At 41.7% G+C, this 22,016-nt stretch overlaps 1 protein-coding gene across 1 annotated transcript in view; it reads left to right on the top strand.

The window, feature by feature from the left end:
- Window positions 1–8,384: 8,384 nt before the first annotated feature.
- The window catches only part of KLHL14 (kelch like family member 14), a 99,478-nt gene continuing 85,846 nt past the window's right edge, over window positions 8,385–22,016 (top strand). Inside the window, exon 1 of the mRNA XM_039257385.1 lies at window positions 8,385–9,334. Within this exon, the coding sequence (XP_039113316.1) occupies window positions 8,385–9,334 (950 nt within the window). The remainder of the gene's footprint in view (window positions 9,335–22,016) is intronic.

Here is a 22,016-nt window from a genome sequence, read left to right as displayed (position 1 = left end):
TACATAAAACAACAAATGTTCCCAAAGATAAAAGAATGGTGGTGTTTAAAACTATAGGAAAACAAACTGAAACATTAAATATCTAAAGAGCAAACTAAAAAAAATCATGGTTCTTTTATTAAAGTGACCAGTTGTCTCTTGAATAGCATTATGGATTATTACAAAGCTGAGAAAAATAGATTTTTTATTCCCTCTGTCCCGTATTTGTTGAGCACTAGATACAATGTGCAGAAAAGAAAAAAAAATAGAAGGAAAACTAAGAAATCTTTAGCTACATATGTGTATTTTTTACTTAGCAAATATTGACATGGTGCTCACTATGTGTCTGGTACTGTTGTAAGCACTTTTACAAATATTTACAAAAATTGAAGCAATATAAAGCTCTAGGAGACAAGCACTAAAATTATCCCTATTCTCAGATGCAGAAACTGGGCAGAGAAATGTTATTTATCCCAAGTCACAAGGATGGAAAGTATTGCAAAGCTGGGATTCAAATGTAAGTGGCCTGCTTCCAGAATGCAGGCTGAGAATCACAACTCTCTACTACCTTTGTTTAACAGTTTAATCAATATTTCCATGAAAGTAACTATTCTCTTCAAATTTTTAGAGCACTTTGTTAAGTGACGGTTGCCGTAAGTGATGGATTTGAAGAAAACATTGATAAGGTTCTATCAGACTCTTATCTATGTGCTATGAACAATAACTGTTTATTTCACAATGCTATGAAGATTTTATTAATTTTTAGAAAGTAGATCAGTAAAATCAAGAAACTGAGTGACATCACTTTAGTTAAATGCCCAGCACTGTCCCTGATTATGAAATACATCCTTGTTCTTTCAGCTGTTCCCCTGATAAATTTGAAAATTCATCTTTCATAGTCCATCAATATATTTATTGAATAACTATTATGGGCAAGGTACAGAGCTGTGGAACATGGGAAATTTTTATCAGATACAAGGCTTTTTCTCCTCTAGAAGCTTATCATCTAGTTGAGATCCTAAAATATATTTACCAAATAAGCAACTAAGAATGCAAAGCAGTAAATAATAAATGTCAAAAGAGTATTACAGATAATAAGTTCTATAAGGAAGTTAGGAGCCTGTTCTTTATGCTCCAGTAGTTCATTACACATACCCTTATTAGAGCAATTATCACACTGTAATTATTCACATGCTGTGTCTAATTTACCTGCCTGTCTCCTCCATTAGAATGTTAGCCCCTTGAGGGCAAGGATGCAGTTTTATTCCCTCATTGTTTAGCACAATGTTTAGCACGTTGTCTGGTATATAATAAATGCTTAACATATGTTTGGTGAATAAATGAATGAAGTTTATAGAAGGCAGGCACTTCTTCTGTGGCTAGTGTAGCAGAATGGTTAATCTCTGGAGTCAGGTTGCACTGATCTGGATCTTAGCTCTACCTTTAAGAAGTCATATGGCCCTGAAAATTTTACTTGATTTCTCTGCACTTCCTTTTGCTCATTGAAGATTTAAATAATGGTGCCTTTCTTTATTGGCTAATTTTACTATGGAACAAATCACCCCAAAAATGAATGGCTTGAAACAGCAGCCATTCATTTCCTTAAGAGTTCTGTGTGTCAGTAAATTTGGGCTATGTTTGTTCTCCTGCCTTGGCTGGGCTCATTCATACATCCGAGTTCAGTTATCAGGTCAACTGAGACCACGTGGTATCTCATCTGCCACCAGGCCAACCCGGACTTTTTCATATGGCAGCTGGCAAGATTCAAAGAGGGAAAGTTGAAGCACACAAGGCCTTTTGAGGCTCAGACTTGGAACTGGCACACAGTCACTTCTGGCACATTCTATTGATCAAGCAAGTCATAAGGCTACCTCACACTCAAGGAGTGGGGAAATAGACTTCACTCTTGATGGGAACAACAGCAAAGCCACCTTGTAAAGGGGTGTTTATACCAGAAGGATGAAGAGTTGGAACCATTCTTACAATCTACTATACTCTGTCATGGGATTAGCAAAAGGTTTAAGAAAATAAAACATTTAAAGGATTTCGGTTAGTGTCCACCAAACGAGTAATGAGTTCAGTAAGAATTAGCTACAATCATTCTGTTCAAGGTTGCCAGGAAGAGTTTCAGTGTGGAAAGAAATGAGTTTAATCTTGAGAAATAGGTGGGATTTCTATATGTAGAGAACCAAGGCCTCCCGTAGGAATACAACGTAATCATGTGGTATGAAAGCGGGATGTATACAGAAAGCAGCTAACAATAGACTTCCCAGAAGAGCTAGAACAAGAGCCTAGGAACCTGGGACACTGGCCAAGGAGTTGGGCTTGACCCTGGGGTGATAGTAACCATTGGCTTTTGACTAAATGCTAGCCAACAGCGTCATTACTTACCTTTAACTTTTACTTTACTTATTTATTTTTATTTTTTTGTTCTTCAATAAGTTTCTTGATGCTGATGGTTTTGTGATATTTCTGGCCATATCTACCCATGATTTAAAATAGAAACTTATGACTTTTGTCTTGGTTATGCCTCTCCCTGGCTTTGAGGATCTAGGAGGTCCTTTTTTGTTCAATTTTATTGTAAAGATGGGATAATTTCCCCCTTCATCCATTTTACAAATGGTGGCAATCATAAAGGCCAGGCCACAGGAAGAAGTATTTACTAACCCAAAGAAACACAGGAGACACCAGGCTGTGATGTTTATACAACTTGGGGATTATAATCATAAATCTTAAGCAGGAAAGTCAAGAATGAGGAAAATAAAGTGTGAATGTGGCTACCCCTTCATGTGAAGCAGCAAAAGACTTCTGGAACTGTTCTGAAGATCATCTTACATTCATCCAGTCCAGTGAGATGGTCCTACGCAACCAGAGCCACTGATTCGCCTGGGTCCCTGCCACCCTGAAGGCTGACGGGACTGCTCGGAGCTGGGGGCAGCTCTAGTAGACTGCTCAGGGGCACTAGCTTTAGAATCTCTCCACTGTACATACTTTCAATGCAGATTCACCGATGAATAATTTTGATAATTCTGTCGAAGTATGAAGACTGCTTGAATTACATGACTACATGATCATATTTAGTTGTTTTTTTTTTTTTTATAAGACAATTCCGGCTTCTCTTATGCCATGTGAAATCCATCCTGCTGAGTGCTCTTGACTAGTCACGTCCTTCCTGCCATTTTAAAAACAATAGTGGCAGAGATGCAAACGGCTGATAGTGCTCAGCAGGACAGATCAAACACACAGATGCAATTGCTGTACGTTGAACAGTGAAGTAGGAGAAAATTCAAATACTTACAATCGCTTAGTAGCTAGCATCTGATTGCTGCAAATTGAATCTTTCATAACAGGATTTATTGTAAATAGTGTCATATCATTTGTGAGTTCTGTAACAATTTCGGTCAAAACCAGTGCAAGATATTGGAGGTGTGAGGCTTACATGATATATATGCCAGTTTACACACAGATTATGAAGAGATTTTTTATTACCAATATTATTTTTAATTGCGGACCAAACAGCCACATTGCATTTTTTTCCCTGAAATTTTAAACATTCTCAAATAGTGTAACTTTAAAACCCAGGAGAAAACAGCCTAGCCACTTCATTTCAACAGCTGTATTAGAATTTTGCAAGAACCCCAATCCTTCTTTTCCCCTTCCATTCTAGTTGTTAAAGAAGCATCAAAATTATAGATAGTTAAAATTTTTGAAATGTCCCTTTCATATTGTTTGACAGCAGCAAAGATCCTTGTAATCATAACTAGCGATCAATATGTCTTACCAGTAAAAATTACATATAATTCAAAATCTAGATAGTTTGAGATCTACAAAGCACATCTTACTTCCTTTATGATAAAATGGAAAGATGGCAATAGCTTAAGTGATCAATACTCTTACTGACCTTTGAGTTTAGTGCCAAATACTTCATTGGAAGCTCATAAAAGATAAACACCAAAAGCATACTATACAAATTGTACTTTCAGTGTATGAGATTTGGTGATACTCCACATACTTGATAGCTTTAACTGCTAATGACACAGATTCACCCCCCCAAAAAAAAGAGTCTATATTACAATTATACAATCTTCTTGTTCAGGACCTCAATAGGAGAAATTCAAAAAAGGGAAGATTCAAAACAAATAGTAAGGCCAGAATATTTGGGTAATCTGTTCTTTTTCATTTCCCTGCTCTAAACAAAAAATCCTTTTCTATTATTTTACCATGTATTTGAGCTTTTTGTTACACATACGAATATAAAATGCAGCATCTCAACAAGATGTGAATAAAGTGTCTTAGTCTCAGACCACCTAGGACCTTGATGGAGAAGGGCCTTTGTGAAGGGTAAAATTCTTCAGTTGGATCCTTCTTCATTTATTGAAGAGCAAATATCCCACATGCACATTAATGTTTATTATTCTAAGTGGGGAATTCCTTATTTCTAGACCGAAGAATTTTCAGTTCTCCTCCCCCCCTCACTTAAGCAGGTTTCTTTCCATCTCTCACAAATCAAAAAAGAAGGTGGAAAGACAACCTTTCAGTGGTGCTCTGATGTGTATTTTAATAAGTTTACTAATCAGAGCACATATAAATTAGAATGAATCATATTCATATCCTTAATAGCAAAGAAAACTCAATTTAACTCATATCCAGCTTTCTTTCATGTTCCTTTTATTCAAGGGCATGCCTTTCTTTCCCCCCCCCCCTTCTTTCTTTCTTGGACACCTCCAACCCCCATTGACAACCAAAATGCAGGGCTATAAATGTAAGGGTGCAATACATCATGAGATAAGTCTAGAGAACATGTCCTCTACCAAAATGCACATGAATCTCTGGTACAGCTAAAATTCCAGAATCACTCTGGGCTTTGTTCCGCATGCTAAGCAGGGTCAAAACTGTGAGCTCTATGTGGTCATCCTTATATACCAGATGAGGTCCAAAGTTTAAAGGTCACATTTGTGAAATTGCAGCGGGGTGTCTTAGCACTTGATTCTCGCTCCTGCAAATCAAAGACTCCTAATTGAAAGACAAATCTGACAATATGATAATCTTTCAATTAAAAAAAAAATGTGACTTCTGAATCCTTATCTGTTGAAGAGCTAACACAGAAGTTCAGAGATGGTTGCTTAACCAGACAAAATAATAGAGAAAATATGTTTTCCAACAAGATCATGAAGCTTGAACAGTGCAGGGAAACACACATGTAGCGAAGGGCTGTCCTCTATTCCCTCCTACCGGTTCTAACTCCCCCCCCCCCCGGTTTGTACACTCAGCCACTCACACTTAGGCAAGGGTTAGTGTGTTCCACATCAGAGTCAAACCCCAAATATCAAGACACTAGAAAGTGGCATCTTGGCATACTTTGAGATCAGAAGGTTTCTGCATTTCCTGGTGGGGGTGGGGTGGGGGAGCAGCACACCAGTGTAGCAAAATCTGGAAACAACAGCATATATACAGACACAAAAAAAAGTTTGCATATTGCACAGAGCGCTTGAAGATCATAAATCTATGCATGAGAAAGATGTAGTGGAAATTTTGGGGGGGATTAGAGTTTATTTTTGTCATCTCTGTGAGACAGCTACTCATTCATCCAGATCACAGCTAAGAAAAAAGCTGGTCACAGAAATTAGCAGTTTCAGCTCAGCAGCGAAGTCGCCAGCCTGTGAAGGCAGAGAGAAATTGACTAATTAGCAATGCGCACTAAAACTTGACGGTTCTTTATAGAGAGAGAGAAGAGAGAGGGAGAGAGAGGGAGAGGGAGGGAGGGGGGGCTCGCTTTTTCCCCTTCTTTCTTCCAAAGATGTTTGAAATCGCAGTCATTTACGCTCGACAATTTTTACAATAGCCTTGAGCCATAATTTTGCGAGTCTCTCCAGCATCCATCCCCCTGTATGGTCTCTCTCTACTGGCCAAGCACGACCGTTTCTCTCCCCAACCGTGGATTTCCTATTACTCTCGTTACGACTCACTGAGCCCCAGGCCCAAGGATAATGATGTGTTGTTTCTTGGTAGCATAATTTGTCACACGTACATTTTTTCTTCTTCTTCTCTTGCAGAAAGCTCTGCTCCCTCTCTCTCTCTCCCTCTCTCTCCCTCTCTCTCCCTCTCTCTTTCTCTCTTTTCTCCCTCTCCTACATTTTCTTGCTGTTGCTAATTCATGGTGATCAAATGATGTACGACAAAATAAATTGTAAAGAGTGACTGCCTGGAGTTGGGAACCAGAAGGTGTTTTCCCCCTCCCAAGGAGAGAGCAAACCTTTAAAAAGGAAGGACAATTGATTTTTGGGGGGGAGCTTAAGTGAGCCTTGACTTTGCAGCTGGTTGAAAGCAGGTAAGTTTCTGGCCTTGTGTCTGCCTTGTGTGTATTTTGTTCTGTCTTTTGGGTTGTTGGCGGGGGGAAGGGACGGGAAGGGAGTCTTTGGGGGGGGGGCTGTGTGGCAAACGCTCATAAAGAATTAAACTCCTATGGCAAGAAATAGGCAGATGAGGAGGAAAGGCAAAGGAGGAGAACAAGGAAGGGGAACAGAAAAAAGATGGGGGGGGCGAGACAACGAAGCGGGGAGAGTGAGAGAGGTATGACCGGGTCCACTTAAGGGGAGAGACTCTGGGAGATTGTTTCAGGAAAGCCCGAGCTTTGGGGGCCTTTGGGGGAGGGGGTCCTGCCGGGGGAGGGAGCTCGAGGGAGGCTAGGGTCCGCCTGGAACGGGATGGTAAAGTGAGTCGAGAGGAGCCCAGTGGGGGCTAAAGGGGAAGCCGGCGATCCAGGGCTGGCGCCAGGCAGGGCAGGGAGGGGGCCGCAGGGGAAGGGGCAGGTCCGGCGGGATCCCTCGGAGCCGGGCGGCGGCGGCGGCGGCGGCGGCGGCTGCTCTCCCGGGCGGGCGCGCGGGCGCGCGGGCGGGATGTGGGCAGAGGGTCCCTTCCTGCTCGGCCCTGGAAGGTGCAATTACAGGTTAAGGACCTGGCGTATCGATTTCGCCTCGCCTCCCCCAGCCTCCGTCCTCCGCCTAGATGCGGGCGGCTCAGACTTTTTTTTTTTTTTTTTTTTACAGAAGTAGTTCCAGGGCCAGGAGAGTGGGGGTGCCCGAGTGGGGGGCCGGTGGGGCTTGGAACCGAGGGGCTCAGAAGGAAGCTGCGGCTTCGTGCGGCGACGCCGGGTGGGATGCAGACACCCCGCACGGAACCTCCACCTCCACCCCCCCCCCCCGCATGAGACAGCCCCCACCCCTCCCCCAACACCTGCCGGTTAACTTGAACTTCTCACAGTTCCCGGAGTTAAAGCCAGTGTTCCTGCTGCCTGGGAGACGCAACCTTGCACGTGAATCCCTCCGGGCCTCCGGGCTCCGGCTCTAAAGCCGCCCCGGGAGCCCCACCGCCTCCCTCCTCAGCCCCCTCGGTGCCGCCCCGCGAGGGAAGGGGGGATACCCGTCTGAACTTCCACGCTTTGAGATGCGGGGGGCGGGAGAGAGGAGGCCGGGGCGTGGGGGGGGTGGGGGTGGGGGGCTGAGAGGATTCTCCTGCCAGGTTTAAAGGCGTCTCTGGAAAATTAGCAACACTGAGTGGCGACGGGGAAGCCAACAGTTTGCGAAGCGGGGAGGCAGGCAGGGCCGGGGTGAGGGAAATGAGCTAGAATTGATAAGGACAGCTCCCGCCTCCGCCGAGTCCGCCGAGCGGGTCCTCACCGCGCTCCGCTGCACTTGCCCGGGAGAAGAAAGGGCCTTCTCTGCTACCTCACACTATTAGCCTAGGAGTTTCTCGGGGCAGCGCGGATAATCGAAGGGGCTCCCAGCTTTCGGAGGGCTGAGAGTCGCCCACCCGCACGTTTGTCGGGTCCCCTTTGCTACCCCCCCCCCCAAACTGGACCAACTGCGAACAGCAAAGCTGCAGGCACTAGTTGACCTGGAACCTCCGCCGACGGTCGCCTCTGCGCTCTCGGGGACCCCCGGTCCCCACTCCCCGGCCTCTCCCCTCCTCGGGCCCGGCATGGACACAAGCCCACGAGGTGTCTCGGCCTCCGCCGCCACTTTGCCGTCGCTGCTGCTACCGCTGTCGCTGCCGAGAGCCGAGCGCGGGTGGTTTTAGGAAAGTGAGGGACGAAGTGTGTGGGCGGTGGCGTGAGGAGCAGCAGAGAGCGGAGCCCGCGCCCCGACCCCGGACAGGGCCCGTTTGGTGGCGCTCACGGATTCAGTGCCTTCCGACCGTACCCCTAGGGTCCGGGTCCTGGGGCGCGCCGGGCGGGAGCCAAGCTGAGCACTGATTGTCGTTCTTCACCGTCCCCTCCCCTCCACACCCTTCCACACCCCGACCGCACCCCACCCCCTCCACCACCCTGCTCCCCTCCCTCCCATCCCCCACCCCTGTCTGCCAGGTCGGAGGAGGGTTTAAAGCCAGGTGCGCCGAGTCAGCTCGCCATGTCCAGATCCGGGGACAGGACCTCCACCTTCGACCCCAGCCACAGCGACAACCTGCTGCACGGCCTCAACCTGCTGTGGAGGAAGCAGCTGTTTTGCGACGTGACCCTGACGGCCCAGGGCCAGCAGTTCCACTGCCACAAGGCCGTGCTGGCCTCCTGCTCGCAGTACTTCCGATCGCTCTTCTCCAGCCACCCCCCTCTCGGGGGAGGGGTCGGCGGCCAGGACGGCCTGGGGGCCCCCAAGGACCAGCAGCAGCAGCCGCCGCCGCAGCAGCCGCCACAGCAGCAGCCGCCGCCGCCGCAGGAGGAGCCCGGGACGCCTTCCTCCTCCCCCGACGACAAGCTGCTGACCAGCCCCCGGGCCATCAACAACCTGGTGCTGCAGGGCTGCTCGTCCATCGGGCTGCGCCTGGTGCTCGAGTACCTCTACACGGCCAACGTGACCCTCTCCCTGGACACGGTGGAGGAGGTGCTGTCGGTCAGCAAGATCCTGCACATCCCCCAGGTCACCAAGCTCTGCGTGCAGTTCCTCAACGACCAGATCTCGGTGCAGAACTACAAGCAGGTGTGCAAGATCGCCGCGCTGCACGGCCTGGAGGAGACCAAGAAGCTGGCCAACAAGTACCTGGTGGAGGATGTGCTGCTGCTCAACTTCGAGGAGATGCGCGCCCTGCTGGACTCGCTGCCGCCCCCCGTGGAGTCGGAGCTGGCGCTGTTCCAGATGTCCGTGCTGTGGCTGGAGCACGACCGCGAGACCCGCATGCAGTACGCGCCCGACCTCATGAAGCGCCTCCGCTTCGCGCTCATCCCGGCCCCGGAGCTGGTGGAGCGGGTCCAGTCGGTGGATTTCATGCGCACCGACCCGGTCTGCCAGAAGCTGCTGCTGGACGCCATGAACTACCACCTGATGCCCTTCAGGCAGCACTGCAGGCAGAGCCTGGCCAGCAGGTAGGAGACAACAAAGAGGGAGGACGGGGGGCGGGGGGGGGGGGTGAGCAGGAAAGGCCAGAGGGAGGGGAGGGGGCAGAGGGGAGGGGGAGAGGGATGGGCTGCGTGGGAGGCTCCGGCAAGCTGAAAACAAGCACAAACAATTTAGACTGCGTGCGGAAAGTTGATTTCTGAGTCCATTAAAGGTCAGCAGGGAAGCGGCCTGCGAACCGCCCTGAGCGCTAGGCAGCCCGTGCTGGGTCAACATCCCCAGAGCAAGAAATGTGGGACTCGTGGACTGACATTGACAGGCAGGTGGGGCCAAAGGCCGGGGCAGGTACAGGTGCAGCTTTACCACCCTCTCTAACCAGTGCTCCCTCCAAATCTCAAAACGAGCTTGCTTAAGGAAAAGGATTCGGCGCTGACAAGTCCCCACCCCGCTCCACCCCTTTCCTGCCTTGGGCGAGCGGGAGCGCCCTGGGGATGCTCCCTGAGGAGAGCTTTCATTCTTTCCGTCAGACACTCAAGGTTTGTGGTGGTGGTTGTTGTTGTTGTCGTCGTCGTCGTCGTCGTCTAGTGACTGAGGTCTGCTCCCTTTGGAAGTTAGAGCTCCCAAGGGTTTTGTCTATTCGGGTCACTATTGGACATTCTGGCATTACCTATCCAGGCAAACTTTTCTATCTTGTGGAAAGCCTTTCCTTTTCACTTTTAAAGGAGAGCAAAGCAAGAGGTTTCAGGGTGTCAGAGTGAACCGTGCCTCGCAGCTTCCATCTCTAAGGGGAGACAGCTGAAAATTGGGAGGAGCGCTGTCATCTGGCTCCAGTTAGGTCCTTGTACCTGTTCTGAAGTCACAAAGAAGTTGGGGACGGGCTTGTCGTTGCTCTTCGGAACATGTCTGTGTGTACAAATGGTTTCATGTCAAAGGGGAGAGAGAAATGATGCCTTCTTAAAATGTTGCTGAGTTGTTTGCTTGTTTGTTTTAACGTAGGAATTGACAGTCGTGTTTCATTGGCTCCAATTTTAAAACCCGTTTTAATGAGCCCTCGCAGAGGGTTTCTTTCTCTTTTTAGAAAAGGGAAGCAGTATCTTCTCAGTTTCTCATGATAAAACAATATCATTTCAGATGCCAGGCTACCCCAGCCTAATTCAGCAAAGTATTAGAGGGTTTTAAAAAAAAATGACATTTTCCCATTCAAAGGGATGTCTAAAGCGGCGGGGGGGGGGGGACACTATGTGCAGCTTTATGGAGTAAAAACATTTTTTTAGTCATGATGTTTCTACTAGACCCAGGTACCCAGGTAGCAACGTTTTAAGAGAAGGAAGATAGTGTCTCCCGCTGTTTAGACAGCGCTGGTGTTCAGGTGAGGCCCACAAAGGTATGGGAAACCTTGGACTCACAAACCTAAGTTGATTTTCTAGTGTTTGTGAGAGATGAGTTCATGAACTGTGTCAAAAAATGACAGTAGGACAATAGCACAATCAAGAATCCAGACCCTTGTGTACCCGAATAGCGAGCACAGGAGTCTAAGTAGGAACAAGAGCATGAAATGTATTTTTATTTTGTGAGAGCTCTTCATTGCTCTAAAGATCAAAACTTAGTGTGATGGGCAAATGTCACCATACCACTGGGCACTGATGATTAATATTCTGTAATCTTAACTTTTATCACTTCTCAGTGACCTACAGGTATACTTAATTTAGCATATATTTTACATATTCATCCACAGAATTCACAAACAACACAGCTGTAGTCCTGAACATGTATTTATTCATATTTTTAACAACATGTAAAATCTAGTATAAATTCAGAAACCTACAGCGATAAGAAGATTAGGACTTAACTTGTTTTAAGAATGATTGGGGGATATGAGCATTACAGATCTGATCTTGTAAAGAATTTCTGAAGCCCTCGATGCACTTGTGCCTAATAAGTATGTTCTAGGGTCCAGTGTTAGAACAGTTGACTGTCAAAATGCAAAATCCATTTTCCACCTTAGTCTGGCTTCAGTCTCCCGGCTGGGGCCTGCTGGCTCTGTCCTGGTGGATGGCTGAGATAGCAGGCTGCCTGGCTCCGTGACGACACCTTCCAGCTTCACTGGGCCATATCATTTGAAGGATATGTAGTGGCGTCTGACCACTAAATGCTTACAAGTGTCATGAATGCTGCAAGAATCTGATACTTCTGCGGCAGGAAGAAAAACTGTATTTTTCCTTAAAAGCAGAAGACACAGAGAAGAAAACAGTTCATGTGAACCTATTGTTGATCTCAAAGTAATACAATTTAGATTTTGTTCCATTATTGATAACTGTGGCATTCTAATTTTTTGGGATTAATTACCGTTGTTCTAATTCTAATTCGCAGGAAGAATGTAAGATGAACCATCAGGATCTTCACTTTAATGTAGACAAAAATGCTATAAGTTGTAACCGATAGTATTATATTGGCCCATTTATTATAGCATCAGCATAATATAAAAATGTTCTCTTAGACTTACATGTAGTTTAACAGAAGGATAAATATGTTGAACAATTGCTTTTGCAAACACATCACTTTTATTGAAGGCAATTGCATAATATTTATTACTTTTTATCCACCTAAATTTTTAAGGTCTAAATATGAAAGAATTCCTCAAATTCAGGCAAAGAGTTGAAAAAATTTAAATGGAGTTATCTGTTGGAAAAAGTACAAAATTTGAGGAAATAGAATAACTTCACAAAGAATTTACTTATTTAAGAATACATTTTCTCTATAGAAAGTAAGGCTATTAATGTAATAACAATGTTTTTAATATTCTTAAAGACTACTAAGTGATTTTGAATTTTTATTAAAATAAAGCAACCCAAACCTAAAGACTTAATATATAAATAAAATTTTTAATCTTTGCTCTAGTTGTTTAGTCTTTCCAAGTATGCCATTTATGCTCAGATTTGTATTTTATCTTAGCAAATTAAACATTTAGAATAATAAATTAAAAATAAGAGACTTATTATATGATGTTCAAATATATGCATTACTAATTTAAGAGAAAAGGAACTGAGTAGACAAAACTTAAGACATTTAAAGTCTTATTTTTTTTTGCAAGAAATAAAAAACTTAAGAAATAAGCTCTTGAAAAAGTTTCTGCAAAAGTCATTATTAAAAGCTTCAAAAGCATGAAAATTCAATTTAATAAGTGACATAACATGCAACGTTTACGACATTAAAAAGTAAATATCAGAAGACATATATTCTTAAGTTTAGCTTACATAATCCCCAAAGTATCTTTTTTCCTTGTAGTTTTAAAAACTTAATGTATAATTTAGTAGTCATTCAAATAAGTCAATTTGGACTGGATTCATTACCTTCCTGTTTACATTTTCATTGGCTCTCACACAATGTAATAGTTAAGGGAATGCTCATTGAAAATTGAAAGAATTAAGACTATAAAATAAGAAAACTTCAGCCTTGCACTTCACCAATGTGTTCCTCAATCTATGTGACTAATGCACATAACAAAAGCCTATTGAACCTACAGGAAAACACCTGTCATAGAAAAGCATTCGTGAAAATAATCATATTTTTAAAAACATTTAACCATCAGCTATTACACTCCTATGTACAGTCCTGTATGGAAGTGTACTTTTCCAGAGATTATATTTTATAGAAGACAGAAGGCTACCTTATAAAGATTTTACTCTCTAAAAAAGTCTATTTAAAGATTTCACAGAAATTAATTTGAAATCCATTTAAACATCAGAACTACAATTATCTATTGGCTAAAATGACTTGTAATGATTAAAAAGCCATTAGCTTTCCTAATAACACAGTTTTGATTCCTGGCTTTGGTGCTTAAAAAGTGTTTCTTTAAATGTAGAACAGTATTTTCGATTGGTTCTCCTCATAAGGCCTGAATAACAACCTTAGCAAAGCAAACTAATCTTGTATCCATGTATTCTCTAAATTGTTACTTCCTTTTATATCAATTTGATACCCTCGGATTAGAAGTTGTTAGGTACTTAGATTTTTGTATCAGAAGTTACTCAACCATTCAGAATACAATTTGTTTATTATGTGAAACAGGACCATTGATTACAAAATTATATCACAGGTATGGGAGCCAAACAGTTATATCCTGCAATCGAAAGGCAATTAGAGCAGATATTAATGTGTTGTATTGGCCTAGAGAATTTACTGACAAAAGAGGACATGTTTAAATTTTAATTCGTACTTGTATTTATTCCATATTTTTGAACATGTTGAGTTTCACTCATTACCATAGCTAATTTCTAAGTATCTCTATTTTCTTAACTGAAAATGACAGTAAAAAAAAAAAAAAAAATGTTCATTTATTTACAACAGCTACTTCATACCCAAGGATATTCTAAGCATTTTACAAGCATTAACTTATTTAATGCTCAAAAGAACCCTAAGGAATGGATACTATCATTAACCTCTTTCTATAGATGGAAATACTGAGACACAGAGAAGTTAAGCATTTTGCCCATGGTTGCACAGCTGATAAGTGGTGGAGCCAAAGTCTGAGCCCTGGAGATATGGCTCTTGAGTCCGTGTTCTCATCCACAGTGTTCTGCTTCTTGCTATGAGCTTCTCCGTGCGAGGATATGATCTAGTGACCATCCTTAGAGTTATATATAGACCCAAGACTTTCCTTTTGGAAAGAAACTTAAGAGGGTTAAATATTAATGTATCTGACTTTAAAAAAAAAGGTAAGGAAAGATACTGTTCTAGGCCTGGGGTCAGAATTCTTTTTTCTGTAAAAGACCAAACAGTAATTATTTTTGGCTTTGGAAGTCACAGGATCCCATTCTTTCCTCGTAGCACAAAACAGCCAAGGACAATATGTAAATGAGTGGGCATTGCTGTGTTACATTAGGATGCCACCTGTAGGCATTGAAATTTCATATAATTTTCACATGTTATGAAATGTTATTTGTTTAAAAAAATTCCCCCCACCATTTAAATATGTAAAAACCACTCAGGGCATGAGAGGCTACTTAGAAACTGGAGGCAGGCTGGATTTGCTCTGTGAGTCATAGTTAGAAACCTCTGTCCTAGGCACTTGGGATACATCAATGAACAAAATGGACACAAAATTTTGTCCTTATTCTAGTGGAAAGAATCCAAATGATCTTTCTCCCTCTGCTTGGAAAAAATATAAGTCTCGATAATTCTACCAATGCCAAATTAGTTTCAACTTTCCATAGTAAGACTTAAGAATTTAAGTAGCAATCTCAGGAAGGTAAATAGTAATTAATTTAAAAAGTGAATGAACTGCTCATTTTTATCGAGCATACTATATATAGAACCAACTAGCATAGATTAGTCATTATTCAGAAGAGGTTTACATATCATTTATATGGTATTTTAATGATTTCTAGTAGGAAATTAGTCAGATACATTTAACACATTGCTAAGATTGACGTGTATATATCCAGCAGACTAATCAAGGCACATAAATGAGTACATGAACAATTATTTTTCTAAGTGCCATCCTATATCTCCAGCTGTTTTGATCAACCGTAAGTGGTGTCAGGACTCCTGACTTTGGAGTGAATTTACCAGATTGAGAATGCCTGTAGCACCCCTCTGCCTTCTCCAAAATGACTAACCTCTGGAGGAGCACTGTTGTAGGTTTGTAGGTTTGGTTTATGTGTCTGTCTCCCTTAGTAGATCAAGTGCCTGACCTTGATCTAGAAATGTGAGTTCAGTTGGAATTGACATTGGTCTTAAATATAATTGAAGTGAACACTTAGGATTTGGTTCTGTTAAGTGTGAATTGACAAAGCCAATGCTGAAATAAAAACGAAGGTTATTTTAAAGATGATTAGACACATGTACTGCTGTTTACCAATAATAATAGTAACAATCACTATTGAGCACCAACCATGAATTTGACATATTACCTACATTCTTTCTAGTCCTTATAATGTTATTTTTTTCTTTTTAACTATTGGAAATTGAGGCTCAGATAAGATCAATAATTTGTCTAATTATCTAGATAAAGTTGAGTTGGAAGTCGGTCATCATCATCTGAAGAATACTCCTTGTTATGAGTGTATATTATAAATAAGGCTGGGAAAGATAACAAACTCTAATCCAAACCTTTCACACTTTTGTTTTATCACACCACAGAAGAGATTAAAAGCTGCAACTTCAAACCATCCAAACAATGATAAGGAGTGAGAGAAATATATTAGAAACCCAGAATCCTTTACCATTGGTCTACCATACCTAATTATTAGTTCTGAGATTAAAGTGCTATGTAATGGGGTTGCTGGGATTTATCACCACGAAATGAGCATACTAAAAATACAATGAGCCAATATATTTTAAATAAATCAATAAAAATAAGAACTTTCAATTTAACTATGACAAATAATTGTGAAAATAGAACAAACTTAAACAAAGCCTAGGTGCCTGCATTAGAACCAAGAGGATTTTTTCCCCTAGCTTTCTGTGCACTGAGTACTAGAGTGGTATCAGCTTTGTTTCTGTGAGGACAATAGCTATTCACATTAGTGATACTTATAGGTGATAAATACAACAGGTAAGAACCAGAATTATAAAAAAAAAAAAGCCTGTATATTCTAATAACATAAAATATGATTACTCTAATTGGAATTTTATTCTGTTTATATTTTGTTTCAAGAAAATCATTTTAACAATTGTTATGCCATAAATGTTTATACCTTCTGTCATTCACTTAGAATTTCAGAAAATATATTCATTGCTATGTCCTTTCCATTAACTTCCAAGATAATTCATGATGCATGAATTACTAATGATGATTTCTTTAAAAAAGAAACACTATTATGATATAGGTAGGAGAATGAGTTTAACCAGAAGAAGGACTCTCAGTTGTAACACAGATGAAATAGTGAATATGTCTGTTTCACTGTGAATATTAAAACAGCCTATCTAGTCACAAATAATATTAACAAAAATAGGGTTAGGGCTATTTGCGACACTAGAATTAAAGCAGAAAGGTAGTAGAGAAAGCCTACAATAGTGGGGAAATGAAAGTACTGAATATTTATGATGCAAAGAGAGAAAATAAATCCTAGGGAAGTGAAAAAGAAGAAAAAGAAGCAGTAAGGAAAATACAAGGCAATATAGGAAATCAAAGAAATTATTAGAAGATAAAGCATCTGAAAAAGAAAGAAGAAGAGAACTAGCAGTACAAGAAGATGGGCAAGGAAGTTCTAGAGCTTGGAGAGTACATAAGTGTCAATATTTTTTTGACAAAGAAGTACAAATTTAGAAGCATTTAAGTCACTGCATACCCAACTTACATAGTTTACAAGATTATAGATAGTGTTTCATTGAAAAGAAAAAAAGTCAGTCCTTAGAAGAAACAAAACAGGATGTTTCACGAGAAAAAAAGGCCAGTTGTGGTATCTTCACTCCTATGATTCAGTTCAGCTCAGTAATTATATATTTGTAATCTGAGTTAAGACGTTTTATTAAAAACTCTGTGTTCTTCGGGTGCCTGGGTGGCTTAGTCGGTAGATCATCCAACTCTTGAAATCAGGGTCATGTTTCAAGCCCCACAATGGGTGTGGAGCTTACTTAAAAACAAAAACAAAACCCTCTGTGTTCTTGTGCTAGTTAATGCAGTAGTTTCAGAAGTGTCAGAGTTCAAAGGGGACAGTCTGTTATGCCAAAGGAGGAGATGAAAATATATCTACCTTTCTTGTAAAAATCATCTTAATAATAAAGTATAATTGGAACTGGCAGAAGACCTGAGAAGCAAGGGGACCTTCATAAACTTGGGCAGCTTTTCTAAACCCATGCCTATGACCACCCAACCCCGACAATGGGAACTTGGGTTCATGCATTGCATTATACCACCAACAAGAAGTTCTGTGGACTGTACCCCAAGCTTGTATTGGCATATTGTTGATTCTATGTAGTTTACAGTGTACGGAAAAAGAATAAAAAATTACATAAATTAATCAGACCTGTAATACATGCTATAGATTAGCCAACTGCCATGTAAGAGGACAACATAACCGAGGGCTATAACCTCGTCAGGGGGGCCACAGTAGACTTTCTCTACAAAGAAGTTTAAGATGAACCTTGAAAGATGAGATATCCAGAGCGATGGGTCTGGAGGAGGGCATGGTGTGCCTCCCAGGGAAAGCACATGCTAAGAGAAGAGAATACACATGAGCACCAGGTAGAGAAAAGTTTGGTACCCTCTGGAGACCAAAAGAAAGTACGTATGGCTAGGGGTTATGTGGGAAGTGTTGTCCAAATCATAGGATTTTCTAGTACATGACTGAGATCCACAGTGGAAAAAAATCAGCATTTTTTGTTGTTGTTAATTTGAACTGAGACAATAAGCAATAGCATGGTGGAAACACTGCTTTTGAAGTCATAAACTTAAATATATGTCCTAGCTCCACTTTAGCTGAGCCCCACATCAGTAAAATGTGTTAATAATATAGTTCTACCTGCCAGGGTTTTGGTGAAGATAGGCTGAGACAATGAAAAAAAAAAAAAAAACCCATATAAACAGAAAATACTATTTAAAATCAACTTACTAATTTTAAAAGATACATTAAAACATTTACTCGAATATGTTTTTGCCTGTTAAGAAATCTCTCGAACATATCTGTGATTTCACTGGAGCACAGAATTAGTCAGAGACTCTTAAGACCAGAAGAATGAAGTAGAGGGAACCCGAAGGTGAACACAAGGGCATCAGAAGGAAGTGAGAAAATTAGACTTTCTGATAGCTCTCAGTAATTTATATATAATTCTTCAAAGGGAAAATGATGGCCTTTTTAGGTGTAAAAGCCTTCCGTTTCTTCCATTCCTAGAGGAGAGTCCCTCTTCTTTTTAATCTCATAAAGTCAAGCTCCGAGACTTCGTTTTCTGCTGTCCCTGAGCCCCTCACATACATATGTCAGGTCCTGGGCTCCCAGCGCGCCTGTGAGCGGTTGGTAAATTGCACCTGCGCAGGGACTCTGAACTTCCTCAGAGCTCAGCTGGGCCACCGTATGGAGACTGGCTCACTGAAGGCTGCAGAGAAGTGAACTGAAGAATTACAGTCGGTTTCACTTCCCTGCCTTATGTGCCTTCAGGTGCCTCTGAAGACAGGCGAGGCCCGTGAAATGGAGAGGAGGAGGAAGAGAGACAGCACCAATATTAGAGAAGAAAGAGTCCTTGCAAATGTAGAGGCATTGTGGAAAAATGTGGATAGATGGATGTGCGTACGTGTCTGTGTGCGTATCCACAGCCAAAGTGCATGTTGCTTGGTGCCAGCTTTGAGTTTTTCTGTACAGAGATTTCCCAGATGGGTTTTTAGCAGCTGAAGGTCTATTTTGTATGTGGGTGTGGATTCAGGACAGTCAACAACTCAGTCTGGCTCTGAGTGAGGCATTATTGGGTTGGGAGGGTCAGTTTTTTACCAAAAGACAATAATCATGTTTGTAAATCCCACATAGAACAGGCAGCAGACCGCTGTGTGGCTCTGATTTTCAGCACCCCTCAAGACCAACCACACCAGAACGTCCTGGGCAAATGGAAGGGATTAGAGGAGAGAATGTAATACCTGTAAGTCTGAGAGGGAAACTCCGAAGGAAAGAAGTCAATGCTTTACTATGCACACTAGGACCTCAACACTTTCTACTTCATACGCATTCACAGGGGTTCGTTGATACTGTGATGGATCTCAGGCAATATTGGTGTATTATACAGAGACAGGAGTGTGTGCCTCGCAGCAAAGACCAATTGGGTGGATTGGTAACTATAATGACTATACCACAACAGTCAGAGGCAATCTCTGTACTCTCCCTATTTGAAGATTTTCCCAATCGTTCACTCCAAAATGGCATTTGTAGGTAGGGACTACAAAGTAAAGCTAGGAAATATACATATATGAATAAGGGAGAGAATATGGCATAAGAGGAGGTAGAAATGAAATGGTTATGTTATAATGCAAATATCTTAAACAGTTCTATGGCATAGTAATTAAGACCCAAAAGTCACACCGATGTGGGTCAAATCCTACCTCGACACTCATAAGCTGGCTTTCTTTCGGTAGTTTACTTGTTTTCAGATTGCTTCCCTATAAAGTGTATATACTAATACTCACTTCATTTGGGCAGTTCAATGTTTGAAGAATGTATGTACAACACTTAACGTGGTGCCTGGCGATGAATACTTAGTAATTGATAGATTTTATTTTTATAACAGTAGCTCTACTTATATCTATTTTGCTTTTCTGTTTACTTGTTAGGACTCCTAATTCCATACAGCATGTTCTTTCTAGAGCTGGATTCTCATAGCATGAATCCCAAGTGTTGCTCTGATTGTGATAATGTTTCTGCTAAAAGTGTCCATTTTATCCACTCAAAGTTCTTTGCGTGAACTACAGAACTTAGGCCAGTCTTGGAGTCTGTTCTATCCTCTTGATCCATCTATGTCAGCAATTGGAAACGTTAGAAAAACCATGGTAGATTCATGTTGAGTGGCTTTATTGCAGTGTAACTTACATAGCATACAATTTGTTCATTTAAAATGTAAAACCCAGTAGTTGTGGAGTTGTGCAGCCATCACCACAATTAATTTTAGAACATTTTTTCACCCCCCCCACAAAAGACCCTTTATCTGTTAGCAATCAGCCCCCATCTCCTCCCTGCTCCCCTCAACCCTAGGCAACCACTAATCTACTTCCTGTCTCCAGAGACCCAAATATTGCTTGTTCTGGACACTTCAGATAAATGGAATCACACAATATGTGGTCTTTTTGATGGGATCCTGTCATGTAGCACAATGTTTTAAAAGTTCATCCACATTGAATCATGTAATAGTACTTCATTGCTTTTTGTGGCTAAATAGTATTTCATTGTATGGATATAACACATTTTATTTACCCATCAGTTGATGGACATTTGTATTATTTCCACTTTTTGCTATTATAAATAATGTGCTGTGAGTAATGAAAGTACAAGATTGTGTATAGATCTATGTTTCCATTTCTCTTGGAGATACACACACACACACACACACACACACACACACACCTGGCAGTGGAATTGCTGGGTCATATGGTATTCAGTGAACAATGAACAAATGTTTCACCTTTTGACAAACTGTCAGGCTGTTTTCCAAAGCACCTATGCCACTTTGCATTCTCATCGGCAGTGCACGAAAGCTCCAGTTTCTCCACATCCTTGCCAATGCTTGTTGTCGTCTTTTTTGACCATAGCCGTCCTTATGGCTGTGAAGCTCTAGCTCATCGTTGTTTGCATTTTCCTCATGGCTAGCTATGTTGAGCCTCTTTTCACGTGCTTATTGGCCACTTGTTCATTTAGCTTTGAAAAATGTCTATTCAAATCCTTTGGCCATTTTTTAGCTGAGCTGTCTCTTTTTTACTGAGTTATAAGCCTTTGAAGCATTTTTAGCAGTGCTTCCTGTGGTTCCTGCATCACAGCCAGGGCCCACCTTCTGCAGGAATTGGGTGTTGTAGCTGATGAGAATGACAAGAAAATGCATGCAGATATACATTGGAAAGCTCTCGGGGTACTTTTGTATGACACATATGTCAGTTACGGAAACTCTGGTGTTGGGTATGACAGAAGAAAATATCTGTGGTTGATTTTGTTGTTATTTGTTTTCTTTGTGTGACAATTTTGGCTTTATATTTACTGAGGCATTATATTTCTCAACCGATAGTTTGGACTTGGTTTAGCAAAAATTTCATTCAAAAAACTATCCGTTAATTAATTTATTTAAATTTTCTTAGAGGTACATAAGAAATGTTTATTCGAACTATGTTTACCCAATAATTACTTTAGGGAAATGTGGTAAAATTCTTTGGTTGCCGAGACCAGAAAATGAGGTGAAATTTCTTGGTTGCCAAGACAATGATAACTCAGAAGAGTCGTTGCAGAAGAAGAAGAAATATGTAAAAAGACAACAAAACTGCAAAACACATCCTCTCAATTGGAAGGGGAGGCAAAAGAGTTCCTTTTGGGAATCAGCAGGAAATAGTACAGCCCAGTATTTCCAGTCATGGCTGGGTTTCAACTGAGGGCTTCACTACACATATTATCGAGGCAGTTTCTGACATGGAAAAGCTAAATTCAGCATGAGAGTAACTTGTCCACTTTCATCTTCCTTTGCTACAGTCTCCTTGCAGTTTTCCTCAGGGACAAAAAATACCTGCTACTCTTGACAAGAAATTACATTTACGACTCTTAGTAGGCTAGGTACTATTACTTCACTAACTGTTGCTTTGAGCGTATAGATATGGAAGTACGTTCAGCAGATTGTTTCCTAAACTTAATGTTTATGCTTCTGGATGGACAGTTTCTATTTTGATTATTAATCTGTTGCTTTCTGTGAGGTTTATATCTCCATTATGTAACAAAGAAGACTCCAGGCCATCATAGATCTGGGTGCAAAGTGGTAGGAATTTTAGCATGTATTTCATTATCTGGATATTCAAGGGGACAAAGTGTTATCAAAATATATGATAACTTTACAGTTTTTAGTATGCACTGCCAACAGATCCCAAGAAAGCAGGTAACCTCTTCAAATTGGTCACTTGTGTGTGTGTTTAGAAAGCAGCCACCTTTGTCCATCTGCGGAAGTCTTACAGAGAGAAGGTACTCATTCTAGGCAGTCACTTCAGTATCCCTAGAAGCCTAACAAACTCCAACTGTCACTGAGACATTCTTATAGTAAAAA

The sequence above is a fragment of the Hyaena hyaena genome, unplaced genomic scaffold, assembly GCF_003009895.1.
Source record: "Hyaena hyaena isolate Hyena2069 unplaced genomic scaffold, ASM300989v1 scaffold_616, whole genome shotgun sequence".
Lineage (NCBI taxonomy): Eukaryota > Metazoa > Chordata > Mammalia > Carnivora > Hyaenidae > Hyaena > Hyaena hyaena.
Note: the sequence above shows the minus strand (reverse complement) of the source record. Positions and strands in the feature narration are given on the sequence as shown.